The 26691-nt window shown below is 41.9% G+C and overlaps 1 protein-coding gene across 2 annotated transcripts in view; it reads left to right on the top strand.

The window, feature by feature from the left end:
- Window positions 1-26691, top strand: part of LOC126457904 (ATP-binding cassette sub-family C member 4-like) — a 201593-nt gene that overhangs the window by 82313 nt on the left and 92589 nt on the right. For both annotated transcript variants that reach the window (XM_050094579.1, XM_050094580.1), the window contains exons 10-15: window positions 5858-6040; window positions 12315-12601; window positions 22066-22249; window positions 22329-22475; window positions 22547-22642; window positions 24469-24677. In XM_050094579.1, the coding sequence (XP_049950536.1) occupies window positions 5858-6040; window positions 12315-12601; window positions 22066-22249; window positions 22329-22475; window positions 22547-22642; window positions 24469-24677 (1106 nt within the window). The remainder of the gene's footprint in view (window positions 1-5857; window positions 6041-12314; window positions 12602-22065; window positions 22250-22328; window positions 22476-22546; window positions 22643-24468; window positions 24678-26691) is intronic.

The following is a 26691-nucleotide window of genomic DNA, read 5'->3' as shown; positions in this document are numbered from 1 at the left end:
TTTTGTATTGTTTCGCCTAGTTCACGAACATACTTATCGTTCTACTATTCACTTCCACTGATGTGTGTAGGTTTCGGGCTACGATTCCCTCATATACAGAGTGGTGACTAACTACTGCCACCTAGAAAAACTCCGAAATTATGATAGTAGCTGAAAAGTTTGTGGAATAAATGTTGCATGAGACAGTGGGGGCCATAAATGACATTGATTTTTTGTTACAAGTTAGGGTCGCGTCAGAGATATGAAAGTCAACTTTGTTTTCTAAATAGGATGCTATAGTTTCGTACTTATTTCATGACAGCGGCTATTGAGACGAATCCAATGATGTGTTACAGAAAGGTCTTTGAAGGTCAACGAAGGTCAAAAAGGTGGCATGAACGTCCATTTACAGAAGGTGTTCGAAGTGATGACCATTGATATCAGTGCAGTGCTGCAATCTTCTTATCATGGATTGACTGGTATTCCTTATCATTTCGGCACTTATCGAAGCACATGCTCTGACAATTCTCTCTCGTATATCGTGCAAATAGTAAATATTCGCCGAATACAGCGTATCCATCTAACGTGCCATTGACATGTAAACACCATTCGAGGGTTTCACAATACAACACCAATAGGAACGGTAAGACTAGAATCGTTGAATAAAGGGAATGTGAATGATATATTCCTTCGAGGAACAAGTCGATATGCTTTTCATTTACGGAGTACGCAAACGAAATTCAGTGAGAGCTAGAGACTTATACGCCGAAAGATATCCTCAACGTACTCAAACTACACGTGGCACATTTAAATACGTGTATGATAAACTGAGAACAACAGCATCTTTGACGCATCGGAAACATATCCGGCAAGGGAATTACTAACAAGGAAACTGAAATTGGTACTGTTGCCACTGTGGTTCGAGATCCCTGCGCTCGGGCCGCACGGGGTAGCCGCGGGGTCTCGGGAGTCTTGTCACGGTCCGTGCGTCTATCTCCGTCGGAGGTTCGAGTCCTCCCTAGGGCTTGGGTGTGCGTTGTCCATAGCATAAGTTTAAGTTAAATTAAGTAGTGTGTAGGCTTAGGGAGCGATGACCTATGTAGTTTGCTCCCATAAGACCTTACCACAAATTTCCAATTTTTTTCCTTGTGTTCGTTCGCGTCAGATCGCAAGGGAATATGCCATGAGCTTGAGTAGTGTCGTTCGTGTTCTGCAACGGCATAAATTCTGGAGGACAGAATTACAGGCCCCTATTTCATAGAAGGAAATCTTAATGGTATGAAGCACACCACACTCCTGCAAGAAACATTAGTTCTGTTAGTGGAAGAAATACCTTTAGGAACAAGGGACAGAATGTGGTATCAACACGATGGGCGTCCGACATATTTTTCGCTTATTGCTAGAAATGAGTTGCAGAGACAATTCCCAAATCGTTTAATTGGACTTGGAGGAGAAGTGTCGTGGCTGACTCGTTCGCCAGACTTGACACCTCTGGATTTTTTTCTTGTGGGGATTCGTAAAACACATTGTTTATAGAGACGTTCCAACAACACCTGAAGATATGCGAGAGAGAATTGTCGGAGCACGTACTTCTGTAAGTGCCGAAGTGACAAAAAATACTGCTCAATCCATGATAAGAAGATTGCAGCACTGCATTGATACCAATGGCCATCACTTCGAACACCTTCTGTAAATGGACGTTCATGCTACCTTTGGGACCTTCATTGACGTTCAAAGACCTTACTGTTACACATCACTGGATTCGTCTCGACAGCCGCTATCAGAAAATAAGTACCAACTATAGCATCCCATTAAAAAAAAAACAAAGTTGACCTTTGTATCTCTAACGCGACGCCAACTAGCAACAAAAAAACCAACGTCATATTATGGCCCCCGTTGTCCTACAAACTTTTCAGCTCCTATCATATGTTCGGACTTATTCTTGGTGGCAACAGTTAGTGACTTACCCTGTATATATTTTTATACTCCGCTTGTTAGCGCCCTTGGCGACGTCGGGCTACGATTCGTGTTGTTAGACTTTTTGCTACATTACTCACATGTGTTTTCCTTAGACTGTGAGCATGTGTGTGTTTTGACGCAGTCCCAAAAGATTGCATGACTCTGGGCCAAGGAACTCTCTTTTTGCTGGAATGCAATCATATTACTAGACGTATTATTTAGTTTATGCTGTTTTCTTTTATGTAATTATTACATGTTTTAGTTTCCCTCTCATATGTAAAAATTTTATGTATTCGTTTTATGTTGTGTAGCCTAACTAATGAGCGTAGATATGAGGTTACAATTTACTCGTACTTCCAATGACGCACGTAGACTCTGGGCTATGACACACTTTTGATAGAAAATTGTTTTTGTATTGTTTCACATTAGTTTTTATATTCTTTTATTGTGAGTAATTAGTATGTAACTAGGCCCCTCCCCCTCTCTCTTGTTTCGTTATATTCAGCGTGCCTTTTACACGACGGGAAATGTGCTGTTCCGTACCGGACTCCGGCCCTCAATCTTGTACGACACAGCCATTGTCAGAAACTCTTTATGATGATTTTCAAAGGCTGTTTGCTTCAATGCTGCAACGAATGGAAGAGCGTGAATGTCGGGTCACACCTCGTAGCGATGTTGATAATGGACATCATTTCTGAACTGAATGGACGTATAATCATCCAATACCCCCTATGTAATGAACGTCACCGGAAAATTCAGTGAATATCGAACTCTATAGGATGCAATGGCAACAGCAGCCAGTCAAAATATACCATACCAATAGCAGTAAGAATAACGTCAAGCAGGACAGTACGGTATGAAAACATTACGGTGAGAGTACACACGACATCTCTAATGGTCGTTTCTGGAGTAGAACTTATGTCATTATAATAGAAGGAGTAGTTGTGGCGAGTAATGAGTCTCACATCTAGTATAACTGGTCTTCGTGGCAAGAGAATGCATTATATAAGAAACATAGTGAGTTTGTTCGTATCGAATTATACAAGAAGAACGTCACACTGGTGTATCTTCCAAAACCATTTGTGGCATATCAAAGCAAACAGATAAATGTTTTATACTCTGACTGCAATGGAGTCCGTGTGCTCAAGTGACCTCGTCTATAAAAGTAAGATGTGGCTGTTTCGTGGTACCTGACTACGCCGCCACCACCAGCGAACCTCATATCTGCTGCCGTCCATCGCCATCCTGAGACTGCCTAGTTCTCTCAGCACTCGCCATCGCACAATTACAAACTTTATCTCTGACGCAGTCCTATGAACCCATTTACTACGGCGCTTTCAGATACGTATCGAAATTTCACAAATCGTTTTCTGTCCACTCTAAACATTCTACTATTTACAATCAAATATTTAAAGAAACGTCTATTTTCATCATCTCACACTACTGAGATGAAACAGAAAATTATTATTTGGAAATTTGATTAGCTTTAAATATAAAATTATTGTTCCCATAGAGACCACATGAAGTTGGTTAATTTTATAGCCCTTCGCATGTGGCACATGATTTCTAATTTGACTATACATTGACACAAGTACTGAGATGGTTCAAAGCAAGTTTACATTTATATAGTGCAAAAAAGAGAAATTATTTTTAGCATTAATTAACTCTGAAAAACACTGAATACCGTTGTAGGATGTGCAATGACCTGTTATAAAGAAAAACAACTATGATCTATATACACCAAATATTTCTACATACATACATACTCCGCAATCCACAATACGGTGCGTGGCGGAGGGTACCCCGTACCACAACTAGCATCTTCTCTCCCTGTTCCACTCCCAAACAGAACGAGGGAAAAATGACTGCCTATATGCCTCTGTACGATCCCTAATCTCTCTTATCTTATCTTTGTGGTCTTTCCGCGAAATGTAAGTTGACGGCACTAAAATTGTACTCCAGTCAGCCTCAAATGCTGGTTCTCTAAATTTCCTTAGTAGCGATTCACGAAAAGAACGCCTCCTTTCCTCTAGAGACTCCCACCCGAGTTCCTGAAGCATTTCCGTAACACTCGCTTGATGATCAAACCTACCAGTAACAAATCTAGCAGCTCGCGTCTGAATTGCTTCTATGTCCTCCCTCAATGTGACCTGATTGGGATCCCAAACGCTCGAGCAGAACTCAAGAGTAGGTCGTATTAGTGTTTTATAAGCGGTCTCCTTTACAGATGAACCACATCTTCCCAAAATTCTACCAATGAACCGAAGACGACTATCCGCCTTCCCCACAACTGCCATTACATGCTTGTCCCACTTCATATCGCTCTGCAATGTTACGCCCAAATAATTAATCGACGTGACTGTCAAGCGCTACACTACTAATGGAGTATTCAAACATTACGGGATTCTTGTTCCTATTCATCTGCATTAATTTACATTTATCTATATTTATCTATTTCAAGAACTTGCTGTAATAACATAGCAACAAGTAATTCTCTATACAGTGTGTTACAAAAAGGTACGGCCAAACTTTCAGGAAACATTCCTCACACACAAAAAAAGAAAATATGTTATGTGGATATGTGTCCGGAAACGCTTACTTTCCATGTTAGAGCTCATTTTATTACTTCTCTTCAAATCACATTAATCATGGAATGGAAACACACAGCAACAGAACGTACCAGCGTGACTTCAACCACTTTGTTACAGGAAATGTTCAAAATGTCCTCCGTTAGCGAGGAAACATGCATCCACCCTCCGTCGCATGGAATCCCTGATGCGCTGATGCAGCCCTGGAGAATGGCGTATTGTATCACAGCCGTCCAAAATACGAGCACGAAGAGTCTCTACATTTGGTACCGGGGTTGCGTAGACAAGAGCTTTCAAATGCCCCCATAAATGAAAGTCAAGAGGGTTGAGGTCAGGAGAGCGTGGAGACCATGGAATTGGTCCGCCTCTACCAGTCCATCGGTCACCGAATCTGTTGTTGAGAAGCGTACGAACACTTCGATTGAAATGTGCAGGAGCTCCATCGAGAATGAACCACATGTTGTGTCGTACTTGTAAAGGCACATGTTCTAGCAGCACAGGTAGAGTATCCCGTATGAAATCATGGCGGTGAATCGAGGAAGTACAGTACATACTGACGAAACTAAAATGAGCTCTAACATGGAAATTAAGCGTTTCTTGACACATGTCCACATAACATCTTTTCTTTATTTATGTGTGAGGAATGTTGCCTGAAAGTTTGGCCGTACCTTTTTGTAACACCCTGTATACAAGTCGCAGGTTGAAACGCTATCACGGCAGACCGAGGAGTCAGATAAGAATTTAGTACTCCATATACATTTTTAATATTTATGTACACTCTGTTATGTAAAACCGAATAACTCATCCTTAGAGCGAAAAAGGATATTCTAATATAGATGCTCATTAACATATAGTTCCTAAGCCACTGAAAGGTGTGTGTCAGGTAAAATTATTTTTGTGCATTATTTACTGTGCAAAATAGGACGTGGAAAATTTCCTCTGTTTTATAATATAATTACTTTTAATCTTGAATTCTGAATCTCTAAGGGTGCACAATGTCAGAGGTAAAATGCATTTTAAATATCTCGTGCAACATCAAGGTTTAAGATTTTGTAGATGGGAAGTTAGTGAGATAACCATTTTTTCGATTTTATGCGACCAAGTTCTGTGTGCCACACAGAAATTCAAACTTGGATCCCTCCCTTATGTGAGCTGTGCATCACTAGTTTTTGAAGTGTAATCGTTCTTCGAATGGTTCTCAGGGCAGATTTTCCATTACTTCTGAGGTTCACTTCCTTTACTCAGAGGAATTCGTCCTCTATGTTCAGATACATTAGTTTCCGTTCTACGTTACACACAAGGCGGGTGTTCTGCTGTTGTGCTGCCCTCAGGAGTTCCTCCTGAAGCCAGAGGCCAGCGTGGAGCACTCCAGCCAGGACGCCGCCACGGGAGAGCTGAGCCTGCAGCACGTGTCGGCCACGTGGGACGGCGGCGCCGACGTCCTCTGCGGCATCAACCTCACCGTCTTACCCGGCCAGCTGTGCGCTGTCGTAGGGCCTGTGGGCTGCGGAAAGGTAACACACTTCACCTGCTATTGTGAAAGGTGCGGCGTCCGTGGACGTGAGCGTAAGTTGCCACTGCGTTCATTTTCGTACATGTACAGCTCGATTTCGATAACCTATCGGAAGTATCCTCACCTACTAACATGTTATACTGGTGGCAAATCTGTACAACAGTGCAGCGAATACCAATGGAATTATTCTGCTAGCAAGTGACAATCTCCTTACCGTTATAGATACCAAAAAAAATTTTTTCTTTAATTCATGGTTAACAAAATACGTCCCGTGCTATAAGAGCGCCAATCAACGCCCCTTCTCTCTACTGACTGGAGTACTATCACCTATACGCGAATTTTCAGGCGAGGAAACTTGTGTAAGCCTCGAACTGCCTGCTGTTCAGCGTTGCCATTGAAGCTAGAGGTATAAATTTTGAGGTGTTGGAAGCGCTCACTCTGTTACGTTGTCAACACACTAGTTCCACAACGATCTTTTCTTTGACAAGTCTCGACTATGTAAGTGCAAAGTTATTCTTAATCCTACAATTTTTCCTTCTACGTTGTTTTTTACAATTATACAGTTTGACTGTGTTAGATAATTACCGATACTGTTATTGGGTTTCACACGGAGAAGTTTATGTAAGTGCGTGACTTTTTACGATACGTAACCAAAAGGGCTTAGTAATAGGTAACTGATGGCGAAAACTACACTGAAGGAAGCAAAATCGCAACACCAAAACGTAATTAATCTAGAGTAATAAAATTTCGGGAATACATTTGTCTGGATAAAATATTTAAGTGATTAACTTTGCAAGGTAAGCATTGCGGATGTGACACGCTAGTATATTAAAAATCGGTGTAACCGCCAGAATGTTGAATGCAAGCATGCAAACGTGCATGCATGTTGTTGTACAGACGCCAGATATCCAGTTTGGGGGTTCTATGTCTGTTGCAGTAAGCCGCTCGAAACAGGGACGATTAATGCTGTTTGTGGACGACGCAGGAGTTGTAAGATGATGTCCCATACGTGCTGGATTAGAGACAGGCCTGGGGGTCGAACAGGGAATGACAACACGCCGACACTCTGTAGAGCGTTTTGGGTTACAACAGTGGTATGTGAGCGGGCGTGATCCTGTTAGAAAACACTCCCTGAAATGCAACTCTTGAATGGCAGCACAGCAGGTCGAATCACCAGACTTATGTACAAACTGTCAGTCACGGTATGTGGGACAACCACGATAGTGCTCCTGCTGTCATACTAAATCGTACGCCAGACCATAACTCCTGCTCATCGCAGTGGAACGTGCTTGCCTACCATGCAGCGGGCCCTGGTTCGATTCCCTACCGGGTTGGAAATTTTCTCCGCTCATGGACTGGGTGTTGTGTTGCCCTCATCATCATTTCATCCTCATCACCGGCATGCAAGTCGCACTGTGTGGCGTCGACTGAAAAAAGACTTGCAGTCGGCGGCCGAACTTCCCCAGTGGGGCCTCCGGGCCAACAATGCCACACGATCATGTCATTTCATTTTCTCCTGGTGTAGGTCAGTGTGCATCACACATAAAAGTTGTTCGCAGGCCCTCAAGTGACCTCCTTCTAACCAACACTCGGCCATCGGTGGCACAGAGGCAGAACCAGCTGTCATCAGAAAACACAACAGACCTCCATCTTGACCTCTAACGAGCTTTCTCTTCACACCACTGAAGTGGCAAACGGTGGTGGTTTGGGGTCAGTGAAATGAAAGCTACAGGGCGCATGGCTCGGAGTTTTCGCACATCAGTTATCTGTTAATAAGCAACAGTTCATTGTGTCACCGTGGTGCCAACTGCTGCTCGAATTGCTGCAACAGATGCAGTACGATGCGCCACAGCCGTATGTCGAACATTGTGGTCTTCCGTTGGTAGTACCATTTGGCCCTCTCGCGACAGTACATTCTTGTGACCATACTGCTAAAAATCATCTACAGTACATACAGTCCTGCCACGTTCTGCAACATCGCAGAAGGAACATCTACCCAGCTTCCCGTAGGCCTATTCCACGACCTCGTTCAAACCCAGTGAGGTGTTGATAGTGGCGTCTTTGTCAGCTTAAAGGCATTCTTGACTAACATCAACCCACCACGTCCAATTTCAAAGGTAGCTAACTCTCACTGCCATTACAGCGTATATTTAAATCAAACCTCATTTGCATCCTTATAGTGGCGCTACTACTGTCACTCTAATGCGACTGGCGCGAAATTTAAATAGACACGCCTACCAACTTCCGTTTGCGTTGCACAACTCCTTGGTGTTGCGAATTTTTTCCGTCTTGCAGTATAAGTAAAAGCACTTGGTCAGACATAAAATAAACGATAAGTCGATAGAAGTAAAGCAAATGAGCGATGCTACCACAACGAAGCACTGAGATGGCAGAAAAATGAAAGGAATGTTAGGGTTTAACGTCTCGTCAGTGGAGAAAAGCTCGATTTTAACGAAGGATAAACAAAGAAATGGTCCGTGTTATTCTCAAAGCAACTTGCCTTAAGCCACTTAGGGAAACCTTAGAAAACCTAAATCTGGACGGACAATGGACTAGCTAGGTTTTGAACCGCTGCCCCCCCCCCCCCCCCCCCCCCGCCCCCGCTGACTGTGACTGCTGGTTCAGCGTCTATCATTGCATAACTGTGCTCAATGGCATAAAAGAGGACCTGTTAAGCGTCTACAGTAATTAGCTTCCGTAGTTTAGGGCAGTACAAATAATAATAAAACAATTATTCGCGCAACGTTGGGCGGGGGGCGGCAGAGCTGTCGAAGCGGGCACCTTGTTCGAAGGGTGCCACACATCAAGAGACGGGACAGAGTCAGTCCGACACCGAATCTGCCCTGACCAGGCGCCGTTCGCTGGGACACACGCAAGCTACTGCAGAAAGCGGTGGCTGCAAAACCAAGGCTTCATTTGCAACGATCACGCTAATAGGTGTTTGCTGACTATCGTTTTTCGAGACATAGGTTGCGGCTGAGATTCATTGGTCCACACCAGTGGAGATTTTTCCTCACCGACAGGTGTGCAGGCGGACACACACACAAAAAAAAAAAACACGTAGCGCCGCTTTTCACTGTCTTTGTGCTTGCCACCAGGAATTTTTTTATTTCACTTTCGTGGAGCTCTGACCCATAGGTGACATACAATTACACAAAATACTTTGTATGACTAACACGTCACAGATATAGAGCCAAACATTTACCATGTAGTCAACAAAGTCTCAATAAAGTGACGTGGTAGAGATAACTATAAAACAGATTCAAGTAAATATTACAATTTGACCTATGCATAAATACTTTTAAACAATGGGAACGTTACAAAGACAAGACCCTCCACTACTACAACAAATAATTATTACTTACATGTTCCATGACTTTCCAACATACATGATCACGCGTATTTGTATAGTATTTTTTTTGATGTTTTCCTTCTCAAGTGGTAATGTTCCCAGTTTCGAAACTTTATTACTTTCTTGATCATGGATGTCTAGTTGGATATTTGACGAATTTATGCGTTGGCCGAGTGGGGTAGTTTGCTGTAATTCCTTTTAGATATGGAGCGAGTCGTTTCTGCATCGGTTCTTATTCGTAGGTAATTGTGAATTTGTTTTTAGGTCATTATTAACTGCTGAAATTCTTACAAACGGTGGGGCATTTAAAATTAATCATAGCGTCTTTTATTGGAAAGTCTGGATTTTCTTAACGTTTGTAGATAGGGAAGAGTGCTGCACCTTAGTACACTCCTCAGACATTCGCATCTAGCCAGCCCTGTAATGAAAATTTAATTTATTTTCTTATTCCATTTTTGAATGTTGACATTCACTTTTAATGTGCCACAGTCCTTTTCTGAAATTACAAAACTACTCCTCGGAATTAAAATTTATCCCAACGTCAAAACATGTTCCAAGGCGCAACATTGTCATGTAATTAGAAAGAAATGAAGTACTGTTATACAAAAGCGTCGAAAACGAGAAAGTGTTGTCAGTATTGTATTTAATCGTCTACCTGTTTCGTTATTACCCTACTACACATCAGCAATCAGTAAGTGAAATCAAATTAAGTAAAAGTGTTATAAAAACCAGTTACAACTTAAATACATTTTGAAACAGAATTTATTGGAAACGAAGCAAATTTCCGTTTTCAAGACAAGTAGAATTGTTCAGGCATTAAAGAAACTTAGTTCTTTTGCAAGTGTCACGTGTGCCACGGTAAAAGACTTTCTTCTGTTTGTGACTACAAGATGGTGCAAGACACTCTTTATCTGGTTTGGGTATGATTTGTTTATTAAAGGACGTAAAGAAGCTAACATACTGCTTGCTTTATTTGTTGTTTTCATTATGCATTTCTTAACGCGTTTATCCGAATGAACTCCAAGGTGATTAGTGGAAATCAGTCCACGAAATATTTTCATTTAATAATACCGTGTTGTGTGCAAAGACTGTCTTTTCTTGGAATAAAAGTTCCTTGAGTTTCACACATATTTATTTAGATCTGACGTTTTTACAATAATTTTTCAGTTAAAAATAGAACTTGTCAGGTATAATCAATATATTTTGATCTGAACGGTATATCGCTGTGTAGCAGCAGTTGAGGCTACCTTAACTGGATGAAAGTGGGTCATGTCACATAAATATATATTAAACAGTTTCAACTCTCAAAAGAGAACTTTACCACTTGTCCCTAAATCAACACATTCGACAATTCGACGCAGAACCTCACCATAAACATTTTCGGTCTATTCAAGGTTCTGTAGAGACATTAAACGAAACATCTCACCAGAGAGTGATAACCTAGTCCTCCGCAGACGAGATTGACAATGCAGAGGGTTGCAGATTAGCAATGGAGCTGAACAGAAGAGTCAAAGCTCTGGTAAGGCTTCGTCAAATACTATTATGTTATGGAACGTGGGGTTTGTAAGTTGTGCGAGAGGCATCGACAAGCTAAAAGTATTTACAAGGAAAACTTTATTGACAAGTGTTTGCGAGTGTGTGTGCGTGTGCGTGTGTGTGTGTGTGTGTGTGTGTGTGAGAGAGAGAGAGAGAGAGAGAGAGAGAGAGAGAGAGAGAGAGAGAGGAAGACTGAGTATCAGTTACAGGCAATTGATGTACAAATAATTCAAAAATAATTCAATTGGAAGGCTTCAAAACCCGAGTGGTCCACTGAAACGTAAGGGCACACCCAGGAAGAGTTTTGCAAAATGCCAGGAAACACCAAGGATTTCGATACAGCCCTACTATGTTCACCTTGCTTGTACTACTGACGTGAGACGCTTCAGCATCAGCTGGAGCTGGAAGGCCACTCAAGAGGTTCACCGTAAGGGCCGGTGACCTCTTCCAGCCGGCTCCTGTTAGGCTGGACTAACGGCAGGAGGCCCTCCTGTTTCGCGTGAAACAGGACACATTGACTATGCACATTCACATACACTAGAACACTAGAGGAAAAGTCTGACTTCGAATATTCCATTTATTCTAAAATGAGTTATAAATGACAAGAAAGCAATTCTGGGACTGTCAGTAATAGAATGAACATTTAACTGCTTTTTAATCTTAGTATACAATGGAAAATTGTTACCTGTTTTGGCTTAAGCCAGGCAACACAACAAATTTGTTCTTTAGTCAACATTTTCTCATCTGTTTTTTCGTAAATGTCTGTAGTGGAATAGCTTTGATGCACTAAACGTTTTTTATATGCTCTCAAGCAGAGTTTTTCCTAGTTCATCTAGTTCTCTATTGTCCAGTTACTGTCATTTGTTTCCCGTGTGCACAGCACTTTTACTTTTTGTTGCTCTTTCCCAAGTGACATTTGTGTTCATTTCATAAGATGGAGAACTTTATTGTTCACTAAACCTCATATAGAATGCAAATAATAACTCCCAGTAAATTAGATGAGCATCAACACAGATTTTAATATATAGATAGCTGATTGTTGAAGTAAATACAAATAAACTTAACCACATACCCATTTGATTAAAACATAAAGAAGATCACTATTTTTCATAATAACGTAAATAAAAAATCAGTTTGTCGAAGATCGTGTTCTTAGCCTACATACACTGAAAAACAAATTTACAATATAATTAGAAATGATCCTTTTCTAAAGTCCTGTGAAAGAAGCAAAAAAAGAGCATAAATAAAAAAGATACCTTTTTCCTTGGCATCAAAAGGGTCAGCATTACACCTCTTCGAAGATAATGAAAAAGTTATGAGAACGACCAAGTGCTGTCTGACTAATTCAGTGCGTTCTTTTTCACTTCACTGAGTCTATTTATTCCAGAGCTCTCTGCTGTATCTGCTGATAAACGAACTGTCTCCGTCGTCTGGAAGCCTGAGGATTGGTGGGAAGGTGTCGTACGCGAGCCAGGAGCCGTGGGTATTCGTGGGCAGCGTGCGGCAGAACATCCTGTTCGGACAGCCGTACGACCGGAAGAAGTACCAGCGCGTGGTGGAGGCGTGCGCCCTGTCCAAGGACTTTGAGCTGCTGCCGTACGGCGACCAGACGCTGGTGGGCGAGAAGGGCATCACCCTCAGCGGCGGACAGAGGGCCAGGGTCAGCCTCGCCAGGTGAGAACCCAAGTACTCTGCACGTGTGTCAGGCTAGGCGGAAAGTCAAATGTGAGCAGTTGCTTCCAGAAACAGGCCTTTATCTGCAACATTTACGTCTGAACCATGGGAAAAAATCTTTTTTACAAAACACGCCACATAATAATAATATCCGGAGATTAAAACGAATACGTCACTGTTTTGTATGTATGTACCAGGCACTACTATACATTTCTGTTATATGCCCTTTTTATCAGTAAGTCACAATGAGTTTCGAACATCAGATTATCATCGTACGGCCATTCACACCATATTAATGGTTAAATAACTTGAGTTTCAGAAACACAGCATTGTAAAAAAATATGTTGCCTTTGAAATCTTGTCGGCCTTTTGATATTAGATTAGAAACATGTAGTATTGGAGTATAAATTTACTCTCATTTGTTATTTGTTGAAGAAATGAAATTCTAATCGTTGGATACATGTTACGAGAGTAAATTTCTCAGCCTGGTACTGATATAGCGTAGGAATCTATAATTATTTGTTTCTGTTACGTTGTTATATCTGTTGCACAATAATGTAGCTTAAGGACAAAAAGATGAACGTAGATTAAAACTTGTACCACATAGCCATGTGGCTATCATCTTCAGAAATAAAACAAAGTAAATCTGTCATATATGCATCTAAATCTGAATAAATAGGCCTACTCCACAGTCCAGTTTACGGTGTGTGGCTGAGGGTAGTTCAGGTACCATTAGCAATCCCTCTTTCGCGTTCCAATCACAAGCAGTGCACAAGTGTCAGAAAGTTTCCGTATGATCACTAATTTTCCTGTCGCGGTCATTTTGCGTTGATTACGTTGAAATATTGCATTATATGCGCAACTATTAATCACGAGTAAATCGAAACGAGTCAGTTGATCAAATGCTGATACGATTATGTGTGTGTGTGTGTGTGGGGGGGGGGGTCTTGATTAGTTATCCAATTGAACTCGGGAATTTTAGTGACTTTAACTTCCCGAAGTCTTTCATGTGTGACGAATGCCAAGTGGGTCTCTGCTCTGAATTCGACTGTAGAAATGCAAGAGCTAGCTGCCAAGTCAGAGTAAGACTAGGGAGTACCAATTTCAACTGGGAGTGACCAAATGAGCAACGTAATTATTCTACCAAAATCTACAACCATATTCCACAAGCAGCATTACAGCTTGTGGCAGTGGGTACTTAGCTCATTACTGTCATCTACCCCTCTTTCTAGGAATCTGTATGTCATTTGGTAAAAACGGATCCCTTACAGGGTCGCTTTATTGTCCGTCTGTCTGTCAGTCCGTCTGTCAGACTGTTAACACACCTGTTTGTCAGGAGCGGGTAGACGTGTCAAGTTCATACTTATGTCACAAAGTAAGGTCATGGCCCTTTGCCGGTGTAAAAAATTTAAGCTTCTATGTCAATTTAATCAAATGACTCGGCCATTTATATTACATATTTTGATAATCGAAAAATTCCTTCACAAAAATCTATATGAACATTATCTAGAACCCCTAGAATCATGAAATTTTTGCAAGCAGCGAGGTTTCACAGTACAAGAAAAGGGAAAAAGCTGAAAATTGTTGAATTATAATTATGTAGCATAAACATATTTTATACGATAACTCATTTAGATGCATTCATAATCTGTTACAAATCTCGGGAAGTACCGTAGGTATTTTGATATGGTTTTTATTAGTAGGTGGAGTGATTCAAAAGAAAGCCCTGTCTGTTTAATTTACAAATATTTCATCCTAACTGGCCGAGCTATGATGAAATGAAGTCATCTGCCTCTGTGAGAAACATGCCTTTGCCATTTAGCGGTGATATACATAAGGCCGTCAGACTACCGTGCTGAGAGACTATGCCGAAAACACGCACAGCACCTTTAACGTTTCAAAGCAAAGTAATATTGGTAACTGATTTAGGATTGAACTTCCATTGTTTGAGATCAGCTTCCTGATGTCCCATGAAATATTCATTGACGTGTTCCACAGAACAATTCGAATCTGCGTAACAACAGTAGCCCTATGATCAGCTGTACCACCTTCTTCTCTGGAGACCTACTTCAAATATTATTAGTAATCGCAACACGGATGACAGCAGGCGAAGACAACGCAGCTGCAATTGCCAGTTAGCACAGCACGTTAATAACTGCTGTATCACAAACCTGAATAGTAACAGCAGCTAAATATTCTTTGGTAGGCACAGATTACAACTATCTCATTTACCTGAGTTGACTTTCCACTCTGTTTCGTTACCGTATCTGCAACATCTGCTGTCATCTCAGTCTGTCATGTGGCTAACAATCTTAATTGTTGCAAAATTTGAGCTACTGCGTCTATCTCTAATTGACTAGCTACTGCTGACTCCTGAATTCTATAAACCTCTTCCACGAATTGTGCTTTAGTTAACTGCTGATGCTCAATTTTAAACTGTGAACGAGTTTTAACCACCGTACACTAAATTCAGTAAATATGCAGGTCTGTTCTGGCCTCACAGAGGAACACAACTTAAAATTAACACTGTCAACTTACAGTAAAGAAGAATCAACACACAATTTTCTGAAAAAGGGAACACAACAAGGCATCGTTCTAAACACTTTCCGACGTAGCTACACAGGAGACGGTGAATCAGCAAAAAAATTCATCACTAACACTGAAAATAGTCATAGGCTGTTCAACTCACTTAACTTAAAGGAATGCTAATAGCAATGAAGTGGCATAGGTGAGGAAGTGATGATAGTTAAAGTTCGTGCTTGTCTTTTATGTGTTGCAGTCATGTGAAATTCGCACTCAATGGAACTAGGTTCATCAGCCAGGTACCTCTGTTTCCACGAGGGTAAAGCATGAAACAATAAAAGAGTACAGAGATTAACACATTTTACATTAAAAATACAGTACATGTCCTGACACCTTACACAACAGTGTATAATATCTAATTAACCATGGTATTACGATTTAAAATACTTGCATCATGCAAGAGAGAAAAATTCCCAACACCCTTCATGGGAATAGAACTTGTGTAACTCTGGCTTGTTTTCGGCGAAATATCTGAAATAAACTAGACAAAAAATGTTATTCCTTTGATCTAGAAAATTTGTCAAATCGCTCTCGCATTTATGAGCAATAGACAGTTCACACAACTACTGGTGTAGGACTATAAGTGGAGGGTGATTGGTAGCTGTTGTACTGTGTGAAAACTGAAAATCAGTGAAATAATAATTTCCCCCAAACAGAGCAACGACCGAGATGCGGGTTTCTACTACTCATCCATCCTACATCTCTCCCTACGGTCCTCAAACTGCCGGTAATGATACATGGCGATATCAATGAAAAAAATACTGGACTAATAATCACAGTATACCTTTAAATTATAATTATATGGCCCAATAATGTTTATACACTTTCACTTTTCCTATCCCCGGACATCATCGCCATTGTAATCTAGTCGACATGCTGACATAGCTTTTATATTTAAATCAGTTCCTTTAATGGTGACCACAACAACGCTAGTTGTTACATAAAAAGTAATTGCAACCGTTCTCCTCCAACTCTAGAACAAGGGCCCTTTATCCTTTCTTCCTTTTGTGTGATCGTAAGTTCACAGAGTAGTGCCATCACAAACCAGACAGAGCCTAACTCTCTCGCTGTACATACACGTTACCGTTGGTGTGCTGTTCGCGCTTGCCGTAATATTATTAAACTTGTTTATAGTACTCAAAAGAACAATACAAAAAATGACAACATCAAAAGAGACAGACAAGTTGCAATCTCCTTTAAATACCGCAACAGAATTAACAAATTTATCCGTGACATTCTGCAGTTTTCCTCGGTAAATTCCACTTCTATGCGACAGAGGCAAGGGGTCTATAAATAAATCTTCCGCTTAACGTCAACCGTATTTGTCAATTATGTGCGCTCGTTAGTTAATTAATCATTAATTCAAGGTCTGTAAGGTGTCCCAGTTGGAACGGTCAGTATTCAGGGACATGAAACTTCCTGACAGATTAAACCTTTCTGCCGGACCGAGACTCTAACTCGGGACCTTCGCGTTTGGCGGGCAAGTGCTCTACCATCTGAGCTACCCAAGGACGACTCACGACCCGTCCTCACAGCTCCCATTCCGCTGGCACCTGCCAGAAGGCAAAATGTGTATATGGACCTGTGCCCTTTGCCAAATGGTTTCTGAGGTAGAATGTACTTAATGTACATTATTAATTATTTCCTATATTACTCAATACATTGTCAGTTTACTCATGTATATATGTACGACACTGAGTAACACTACAACAGGCATTTCAGAAACTATCAAATGAAAAATACATAATCTCATATGGTCAGATATTACTTTGCTTTGAAACGTTATAGATGCTGTGCGTGTTTTCGGCATAGTCTCTCAGCACGGTAGTCTCATGTGGTATCTAAACCACATTACCGCTGTTTTACAGCTGACAATAAATATTGGGATGTCTCCCAGTCAGTTTCCGTGCATGTGTGCTCTCCTGGGAGAACATGTTCTCTTGGTTGTCTGAGTTTCTCTAATGACGGCAACAGCATCAGTGTTGCGAACAAGCAGTAAATCTCGTGTGTTCACCTTTCGTTTGTTCACCTCAGACTTCAACCGTCCCCGTAAAGAGAAATCTAATAACGCAACGGCTAACGATCTAGTTGGCCAGTTAATTGTACTGCCATGATTAATCTAGCGATTAGGTTAAGTGCAGTTAAGATGTTACATCAGAAATCGGGTGAAATGTGGAGGGGCTACATTACTCATTAAGTACACTGCAGTCTGCGAGACCAAAGAAACGCCTTCAGTTTGTTCAACAAACTAATTTTCCAAAAATGGAAGTAATTCTGCCCCGTCATTTGCTCTGCTAAAATCACTGGACCTATCAACTGTCACCATTCATGCCACACCAGAATCGATTGAAAAGTGAACTTGGATTTGGTTTCCACTGTAGCGTGTGAGTATTCCTTTGACCATCGATGATTATTACATGTGTTGTTGGTTCCACTCTTTGAAAACGTGGCTAGATCAGGGAATAGTATTAACAGAAGCACATGGCGATTCTCTTTCAACTACTGACAAGATCCAAGTCATGTGGTGTTGTAGCCAATGTGTAGATTATGGACACGTTGCATGTGAAATGGGTACGAGTTTTCCATATCTGATGTTAGCTATACACATGTTCATGTGACATTCGTGCAGTAAATAGCTGTGTGATGATAGAGTGTGCACATACTACATAGCTAGTAGCTGCGCAATTGGGTGGGCAAGCATGGGGAAAGTGGTAGTGGTTGTGGTTGTGGGTGGGCCGTCAGTGTGCTGTATGGGAAGTGCCAAGCACTGGAGGGGAGTTTCCATTCTAAACTGAAGCCTATGTTCATATTTTTTGTAAATATTAAGTGCAGCGCCTCACACCCAAACTTGCACGGTGATCATCCGAAACGGTCTACTGTCACCAGTGGTTCATTCGTACCAGAAAAGAATTCTGCTGAAAACGCAACAAAAACAGCGATCTATTTTTACCTGACTTGTTAACTATTTTTAATTCTCTAAGAAGCATCATGAGTGGCGAATTATGACTAAAACCTACAATTTTCTTGTCTGTGTTAAAATTTGGTTCTTTTGCCAAAATACAGCGGAGTTTGCACAACGTCACCTCACTAACATGTTTTGCGGATGCAGCAGCGATGGAATCCATAAACAGTGGTTTATTACGTTTACTAAGTGAGGACAATTTAGGCCAATAGCTTATGAAAAAGATCTTCGGTACAAAAACAAAAGTGTAATATCTTCACCTGTGCTGTTCCAAAACCCACAGAAATTTTCAGTTCATCCGTTTTGCAATGGTCCTTAATAATTGCATAGTATCATTAAAAATTCTGTAGTTACTGGTATAGTCTAACAGATAATGAAGTTTTGTATGTTTGCCATGCTGCAAAATACTCTCCTCTTTATATAAACTCCTGGAAATTGAAATAAGAACACCGTGAATTCATTGTCCCAGGAAGGGGAAACTTTATTCACACATTCCTGGGGTCAGATACATCACATGATCACACTGACAGAACCACAGGCACAAAGACACAGGCAACAGAGCATGCACAATGTCGGCACTAGTACAGTGTATATCTACCTTTCGCACCAATGCAGGCTGCTATTCTCCCATGGAGACGATCGTAGAGATGCTGGATGTAGTCCTGTGGAACGGCTTGCCATGCCATTTCCACCTGGCGCCTCAGTTGGACCAGCGTTCGTGCTGGACGTGCAGACCGCATGAGACGATGCTTCATCCAGTCCCAAACATGCTCAATGGGGGACAGATCCGGAGATCTTGCTGGCCAGGGTAGTTGACTTACACCTTCTAGAGCACGTTGGGTGGCACGGGATACATGCGGACGTGCATTGTCCTGTTGGAACAGCAAGTTCCCTTGCCGGTCTAGGAATGGTAGAACGATGGGTTCGATGACGGTTTGGATGTACCGTGCACTATTCAGTGTCCCCTCGACGATCACCAGTGGTGTACGGCCAGTGTAGGAGATCGCTCCCCACACCATGATGCCGGGTGTTGGCCCTGTGTGCCTCGGTCGTATGCAGTCCTGATTGTGGCGCTCACCTGCACGGCGCCAAACACGCATACGACCATCATTGGCACCAAGGCAGAAGCGACTCTCATCGCTGAAGACGACACGTCTCCATTCGTCCCTCCATTCACGCCTGTCGCGACACCACTGGAGGCGGGCTGCACGATGTTGGGGCGTGAGCGGAAGACGGCCTAACGGTGTGCGGGACCGTAGCCCAGCTTCATGGAGACGGTTGCGAATGGTCCTCGCCGATACCCCAGGAGCAACAGTGTCCCTAATTTGCTGGGAAGTGGCGGTGCGGGCCCCTACGGCACTGCGTAGGATCCTACGGTCTTGGCGTGCATCCGTGCGTCGCTGCGGTCCGGTCCCAGGTCGACGGGCACGTGCACCTTCCGCCGACCACTGGCGACAACATCTATGCACTGTGGAGACCTCACGCCCCACGTGTTGAGCAATTCGGCGGTACGTCCACCCGGCCTCCCGCATGCCCACTATACGCCCTCGCTCAAAGTCCGTCAACTGCACATACGGTTCACGTCCACGCTGTCGCGGCATGCTACCAGTGTTAAAGACTGCGATGCAGCTCCGTATGCCACGGCAAACTGGCTGACACTGACGGCGGCGGTGCACAAATGCTGCGCAGCTAGCGCCATTCGACAGCCAACACCGCGGTTCCTGGTGTGTCCGCTGTGCCGTGCGTGTGATCATTGCTTGTACAGCCCTCTCGCAGTGTCCGGAGCAAGTATGGTGGGTCTGACACACCGGTGTCAATGTGTTCTTTTTTCCATTTGCAGGAGTGTACTACCATTTGCTAAAATCACGTTTCTATATTTCATACTGTTAATGAGATATAAGGAATTTTATGGATATTTCATTCTGGCAGCATTACTGGTGCGGCGATCGAAAGTGAGTACGCCACGTAAAATCATTTTTCATGAGGTTGAAGACAGGTAGATACCTCTGTTGTGTACATAGTTCCGAGTAGTCAGCGCGTACACAACTTTCCCACTAGAGCGCGCCCCGCTAAGATCAACAGCGCAGGCGCTGCGCTCGTCCGTCTCCGCACTACGAGATAGAGACGGACCAAATTCTGCTTCCGCCGATCCGCGTATTATTATGTAACGCAGCCAATGAGATTGCTGCTAACGTAGAACCTTTTCTCCTCGCGGATCACACTCGCGCAGTAATACATGAACGCGCGAGGTATTATAACGAGTGTAAAGACCTCCGATTAGTCAGTCTGCATCAGTCTGTACCAGTCTGTATTAGTCTGTACCAGTCTGTACGAGTTCTACATTTGTCTGTACCAGTCTATAGACAAGTTTCAGTCTGCGCCTAATAAGATTACCATATTCCTGTACATAGCCATGAAGATAAAAGTATAGCCACTTTTGGCAAGTATCAGAGATGTATGTGAGAATAAGATTAACGTACCAATACCAAAGGAACTTCAGATTGTCAATTGTAAATAGCATCCAGATCCAAGTTAAGTAATTTTAATGCTTGTTATTATTGTAATAAATGTGTGTGAAAATTAATCAAGTTCCGTTCAAAGTTGGTCATCGTCACTCTGCTTTTCTAAGCGTGCAAGTGACATTTCCATCGTCTGACCAAACGGCAGAAGATAAACACGCCACGATAAGACCACGAGACATATTGCTGACACTTGCCTACTTAGTTAGAGCGACAAGTCAAGTAATCAGATGATGTGTGTACTGAAGGTCTTACAGTACACACACCACAAACTCCATCCAAGATTAAAGGAAAATTCAGTATTTTAGCTAAATTTCATTTGCAGCAACACATGATGTATTATGCACCAAATGCAAAATCATAGCAACCATTAGTTTTCATTGAAAACTTTTTCGAATTTCTACAGTGTCTTCCATAAATAAAAATATCATGGTAATTATTACCTTTAACGAAATGATGGGCCCTTCGTCGTAAAGCTGACACGTAAAGTTATAAGCAACACAAAAGTGATTTTTTTTTCTTTTTGCCGAATAGTTGCTGTAAATCGTTTGAGAAAGATTGCAGGGCGCATACCTCGGTTCTGTCAGCCCAGCGTGTCGACAACTGTACGCGAGTGGGCAAACAACGGCGGCCACCCACTTCCAGACAAGTGAATGGACTCGCCCAGCGCTTAGGGCTAAAATTCGCCACTGTGCACGGTCACCGTACACTGCTAGGACTGCAGTAAGACCAGGCTGAACTATTTCAATAATGTGTTGTTTTCCCTGCATGGGTTGTTGAACCACACGTTCAGAAGAAAAATGAGAACTTGAAAGACTACCTGTTTCACGCAATGTGCTGAAAACTCTGGTACAGACTGTCCGATCAGGACTTCGACGTGTCGGAAAGCACCGACGGTATTTTTCTACAGCAGTAGCCATAGAAGCCGTAAGCAGACACCATACCTTCATACTGTTCATTAGGCAGACGTGCAGTATTTTAGCCAACTCGTGAACAAACACAGATAAACTCTCAGTCTCTCACACTACTTTACTCACAACACGTCATAGGCAACTGTGCGTTCAACGGGCTAGTTTAATATTACAAAGACCTCCCGAGCAAAGTCACTGAAAGCAATGAGGCAAGTTTGGCCTTGAATAAAACGTGAAAGAGATTGGGAGAGCAAGGTACATAGTGCGCGCCACTATCCCAGAAACATACTGTTCTGTCTCGGAAACCTTTCATAATAGGGCTTGTGTCCATATGACGCTTTTTGTTTCAAATGACCTTTTTTTGTCATATCTCTCTCAATATTGATCATCCCTCCCGGAACGCAGTGTACTTTACAATACATTTCCAAGAGAACAAATTGGCTCTAAAATTCAAGTGCGCAGTTTGTAATTTTCTGTTTAATTTTACAGAGCTGTTTACCGTGATGCAGACATTTACCTGCTAGATGATCCTTTATCTGCTGTGGACACCCACGTAGGGAAACATCTCTTGGATGAATGCATCAACTCCTACCTGAGCGACAAGACCAGAATCCTGGTCACTCACCAGCTTCAGCACGTCAAGGGCGCCGACAACATCGTGGTGCTCAACAAGGTGAGTGATTCCATCCTTACGTCTTTGTTACTTTAAATCTGTTCCGTGGAGCACACCGTAACGAAGACTTTCATCACAGGGCAAGATTGATTATCAAGGAACCTTCGACGAGATTATGGATAGTGGCGTAAGCTTTTCAAAATTGATGTCGAGCAACGAAGCGGAAGAAGATGTGCCAGAGGAGTTCACCATCATGCGAAAACACAGTACGAGAAAGTCGTTGCAGGTAAATGTCAGTGGGCGTAAAAATCCGTAACGACATCTAGGCCTAGTTGCTAACACTTGCCTCATTCACAGAGAGAGGACAACATCCTAAGACGTTCGAAGCGTTTAGGATCACGGAGGGATAATGCAAATGTTCTCCAGAGTGAAATCTCCACTTTGTCTGAAGTGGTAAGTATTGCTACTGCTTAAATCACTGGTGCTCACAACCTAGTATGTTTGAATGCTGCGATGCCTAGAAGCCAAATAGTAAAAATATATTTAATTATTAATTATTACTTATTTGATTATCTTATTCATTGGTCAAGTTATTTTCACTTTTTATTTGAAATAAGTGGCATACGTTAGTTAATGGCTAATTTGTTCCCGTTCATTATCTGTGACTATCTCCGTCCAAGCTGGAGCAGTTTCCCCTTTCACCTGTAACAGAAATGTGATCTGGAGTTGAAAATGTTCTGATGTAACATTTAAAAGACTCAAATGTTCCCTTCGTCCGTACTGGGAGCTTCCGTGCTGTCACGCGAAGCCACACACGTGGAACGAGGGCAACTATAGACGCCGAGAGATTGACAGATTAGCTGCTGCCGAACATGCTTTGCAGCCAGGAGTCCGTCACATTGATTTTGATAGGGCTCAAGTACTGAAAGCCACAAGCAGATACCATGAAAGGCTACACGTTGAGGCCATAGAGATGATGAAACATCTCAGCAATGTCTATAGGAAGGACGAGTGCGTGCAATTGATTCACATCTGGATCTCGGTACTAAATAAGGTGTGTACGAGTCTTCCGCCATGGGGTGATAGCAACAGCGGACGATGGCAACCGACAACGTGTATTTTCGCCTTGGTATTCAAAGCATGCGAAGCCACGCCACTGCGCCAGGAGAGAGCGACACCTCCTAGAAATTTCCTCGGGTATGTCGGAGGGAGCACACGTGGGTGAAAGTTTCCTGCAGTCAGTAGCAAGCTAGGGTCTGAATCGGACACTCAATGAAGCTACGATCCCCCTTGAAACATTCTCTACAGATGAGGACAAAACACTGGATTTTAATGTGAAATACATCCGACCAAGGCGTAATAGCCCGTAATATTTTATTTACTGTGACATTTCGGCTGTGAAAGTTCATGTTTTACAAGGTTTTTGGGTGCAGAAAGAGGACATCTGAAAATCGGGAAAACGTACAGTGCACGAAAAACCAACATCTAACCAACCTCCTGGATATGTGCTTTCCTCATGTGGATGACATGCTGGGACACAATACCCTACTGCAGCAGTGTTTGATATGATCTTTCCTGTCACGTTTCTCTGACTGCTGGAGTAAGCTATTTACAATACTGGAAATAAATATCAATATTACGTTCACATTTATGGATAGATTTCATACATTACTACTGTATAAGGCATCGCAGAGGGTACTTTAAAATGAACTATACCTGAAACCTTCCAGTTATGTTTGTGACAGAATGTTTGACGTTTCTCTTCTGATGTAGATATATGCCAGCTGTGATTTTCCAACTGCGGAACAAACACGTCTGTGACAATCCACGTCACCTTCGTTACATAGTTTGAATGCTCCTGTTAGTTCCACTTGGTATGCATCCCACATTTGTGTGAAATACTCCGGTAGATACTGTACAAACGTCTTCTAAGTAACCTCTCTTTTGACAGTATTCAAGAAATGAAATAAAACTTGTTTTACCTATCTTTAACTGGTCACATGTGTAAGTTCCACTTCACATCTTCAGACATTATGAACAGCTATGTAAACACAACTGTATCCCTTTCTTGTTGAGTTCATTTCCATAACAGTCGCGACCACTTCCTTACATCAGGCTTATTCACAACGATAACGTTTTTCTATGATAAAACTACGTTTTATTTTACGCTTTGTGTCAGATCCCGCTTTTGCCGCGTTTACCTATGTATGAGTATACCATACAGCTCTCATGACTGTTCTGCTCCACTAAAGTGCCTGCGCCGCCCTTCTTTCCTGCAGAGTGTCATTATGGACGAGACTGGGAAGCTGCACAGAGACCCCTCTGAGCAGGACAACAGCGAGAAGATGCTGAAGGCAGCGTTCAGGTGGTCCACCGTGTGGCAGTACTACAGGGCCGCGGGAGGCATGTGGCTGCTCTTCTCCGTGATGGCCATGATTTTCGTCGCCCAAGTCATCACCAGTGGTTCGGACTACGTGGTAACGTACTGGTAGGGAAACACTGTTTTATACCCGTATCATCACATGCTTCCACACCTGCGAGGTATGCGTGCAGCTTATAGAGTACACCGATGAATTTGTGCAGGATCACTTACTGGATGCCAATGAATATGACTAATATTCCCAGCATTTTCAAAAGTTTTTATGATTTCTCGAAATGTCTTTAGTAGTGTCGTTCAATAATTAAATAAAATTTTTGTTATTGAAATAAATAAGGTACAAATATTGTGGGATGACAACTGCGGTAGTTTCGTAGGACGTCTGAAGTTATTTACCTGCTTAATAACTGTCCAAATAAAATAACTGTTACAATGGTAAACAGCTATCGGATATCCACCCTAAACACACATGCTACAAAATCAAAGACCATCACTTTTAATTTCTTCACAGTCACATACCCTTAAACCCTAAATTCAGCTTGCAAGAAATGGTCTCCATCAATGTCTACTTGTAGAGAGTTTCTTTTCATTTGGTTGGTTCTGATTCATGTCGCCCACGCTGTTACTCAGTAGGTTAGTGCATCGACACCGGTATTTCTTGAGAGGCCTGCGTCATCTCAACAGCCACAGGGATAGGTAACGTCAGAATAGCTAACATTTTGCTTCTTTCGCGACCTTCGTTACATTTACTGACTGAGTAGCAAAGTGCTTTACTTGGTAACGTTTCAGTTGCAAAGTTGGTGTTGTGAACTCTCACTCTTCACAAAGACTTTCCCAAATAACTTCCTAACAATTCTTCATTGCGTACACGAGTCGAGAATCATGTTGTGTAAATATTGCAGTATTTCATGGAAGCAAAACGCCTAAAGATGTCTCCACAAAATACTGTTGGGTTTATACATATATATGCGGATGCAGATCCAGTAGCCGTACATTCAACATCAAGACACTTGGCTGCATTAGAGCAAATTGTTAATTTGCTATCGATTTCGATCAGTGGCTAAAAGGCAAAAAAGACAATAAAGGCTCAATGTACAATACTTCATAAAAACATGAAAATACAAAACAGTAACGAAAAATTGACCAACACAATTCACATGTCAATCATGATGAACCATAAAATCACATTTGATGTCAAACTCAATAATAATAACACAAAATAACTAATTTTCTCACATAATCAACTTTCGTTATCTACATACAACAAGAGTCTGGGCATAGCATGAGCAGCCAAAGTAGGCGTAGCCTGAAAGACAACACCATAGAAATGTCCTGTCGATATCCACCAAGACACACAAAAAGAATTTTCAAATAACTACAACGATTCCAGTAAAGTCATAAGTAATATTTATACAAAAGATGACAGTGGTATGACCACTAAATCACGACCATCATTTATGGAAATGTTTAATACGCCTTTAATGACAGTCACATAAGCAACGTAAACTGTGCAAAAAGAACTGAAACACAATTAAAATGAAAATGCCAATAGCAAATGTTACATATAATTTCTGACTACAATACACAAGTCAGTGTGTCACGTGTCCCAATAGACAGCGACTCGGGAACAAATGATTAAGATTGAGGTTCCTAGATAATTACTGAGAAATTACATCATTATGGATGTATGAAAGAACTAACCAGGATTAAACAATACAAAGCATACATTGTTAAAACTTAATAGCATAATAAAGGGTACTTTAATCAGAGTATGCAGAAATCTGTTAATAAAAGCATTATTTCATGTTCACATGTGTGGTTAATCACATGACATCTAATCTATAGTCAAACAAGAATTACATAGAATCCATTTTCCCAAGAAGAATCAGTACACCACAGCACAATATCAGATCAATATGGAACGACAGACAAATAGCAGATTAGCTTACAATAGTTGTACAAAAACAAGGAAAAATTAGGTTATCTGGTTTAGGCAACTGAGCATTGTATAGAGTGGAACGAAGCAAGTGACCAACAAATGGATAACTTAAGAAGTGGATTTTGGAACTGGCTATAAAAAAAAAAAACATTAAATCATTCTTTGACCATTACAACTCACTGATGC

This window comes from Schistocerca serialis, chromosome 2 (assembly GCF_023864345.2).
Source record: "Schistocerca serialis cubense isolate TAMUIC-IGC-003099 chromosome 2, iqSchSeri2.2, whole genome shotgun sequence".
In the NCBI taxonomy this organism is placed as follows: Eukaryota; Metazoa; Arthropoda; class Insecta; order Orthoptera; family Acrididae; genus Schistocerca; species Schistocerca serialis.
This window is presented reverse-complemented; position numbering and strand designations above follow the sequence as displayed.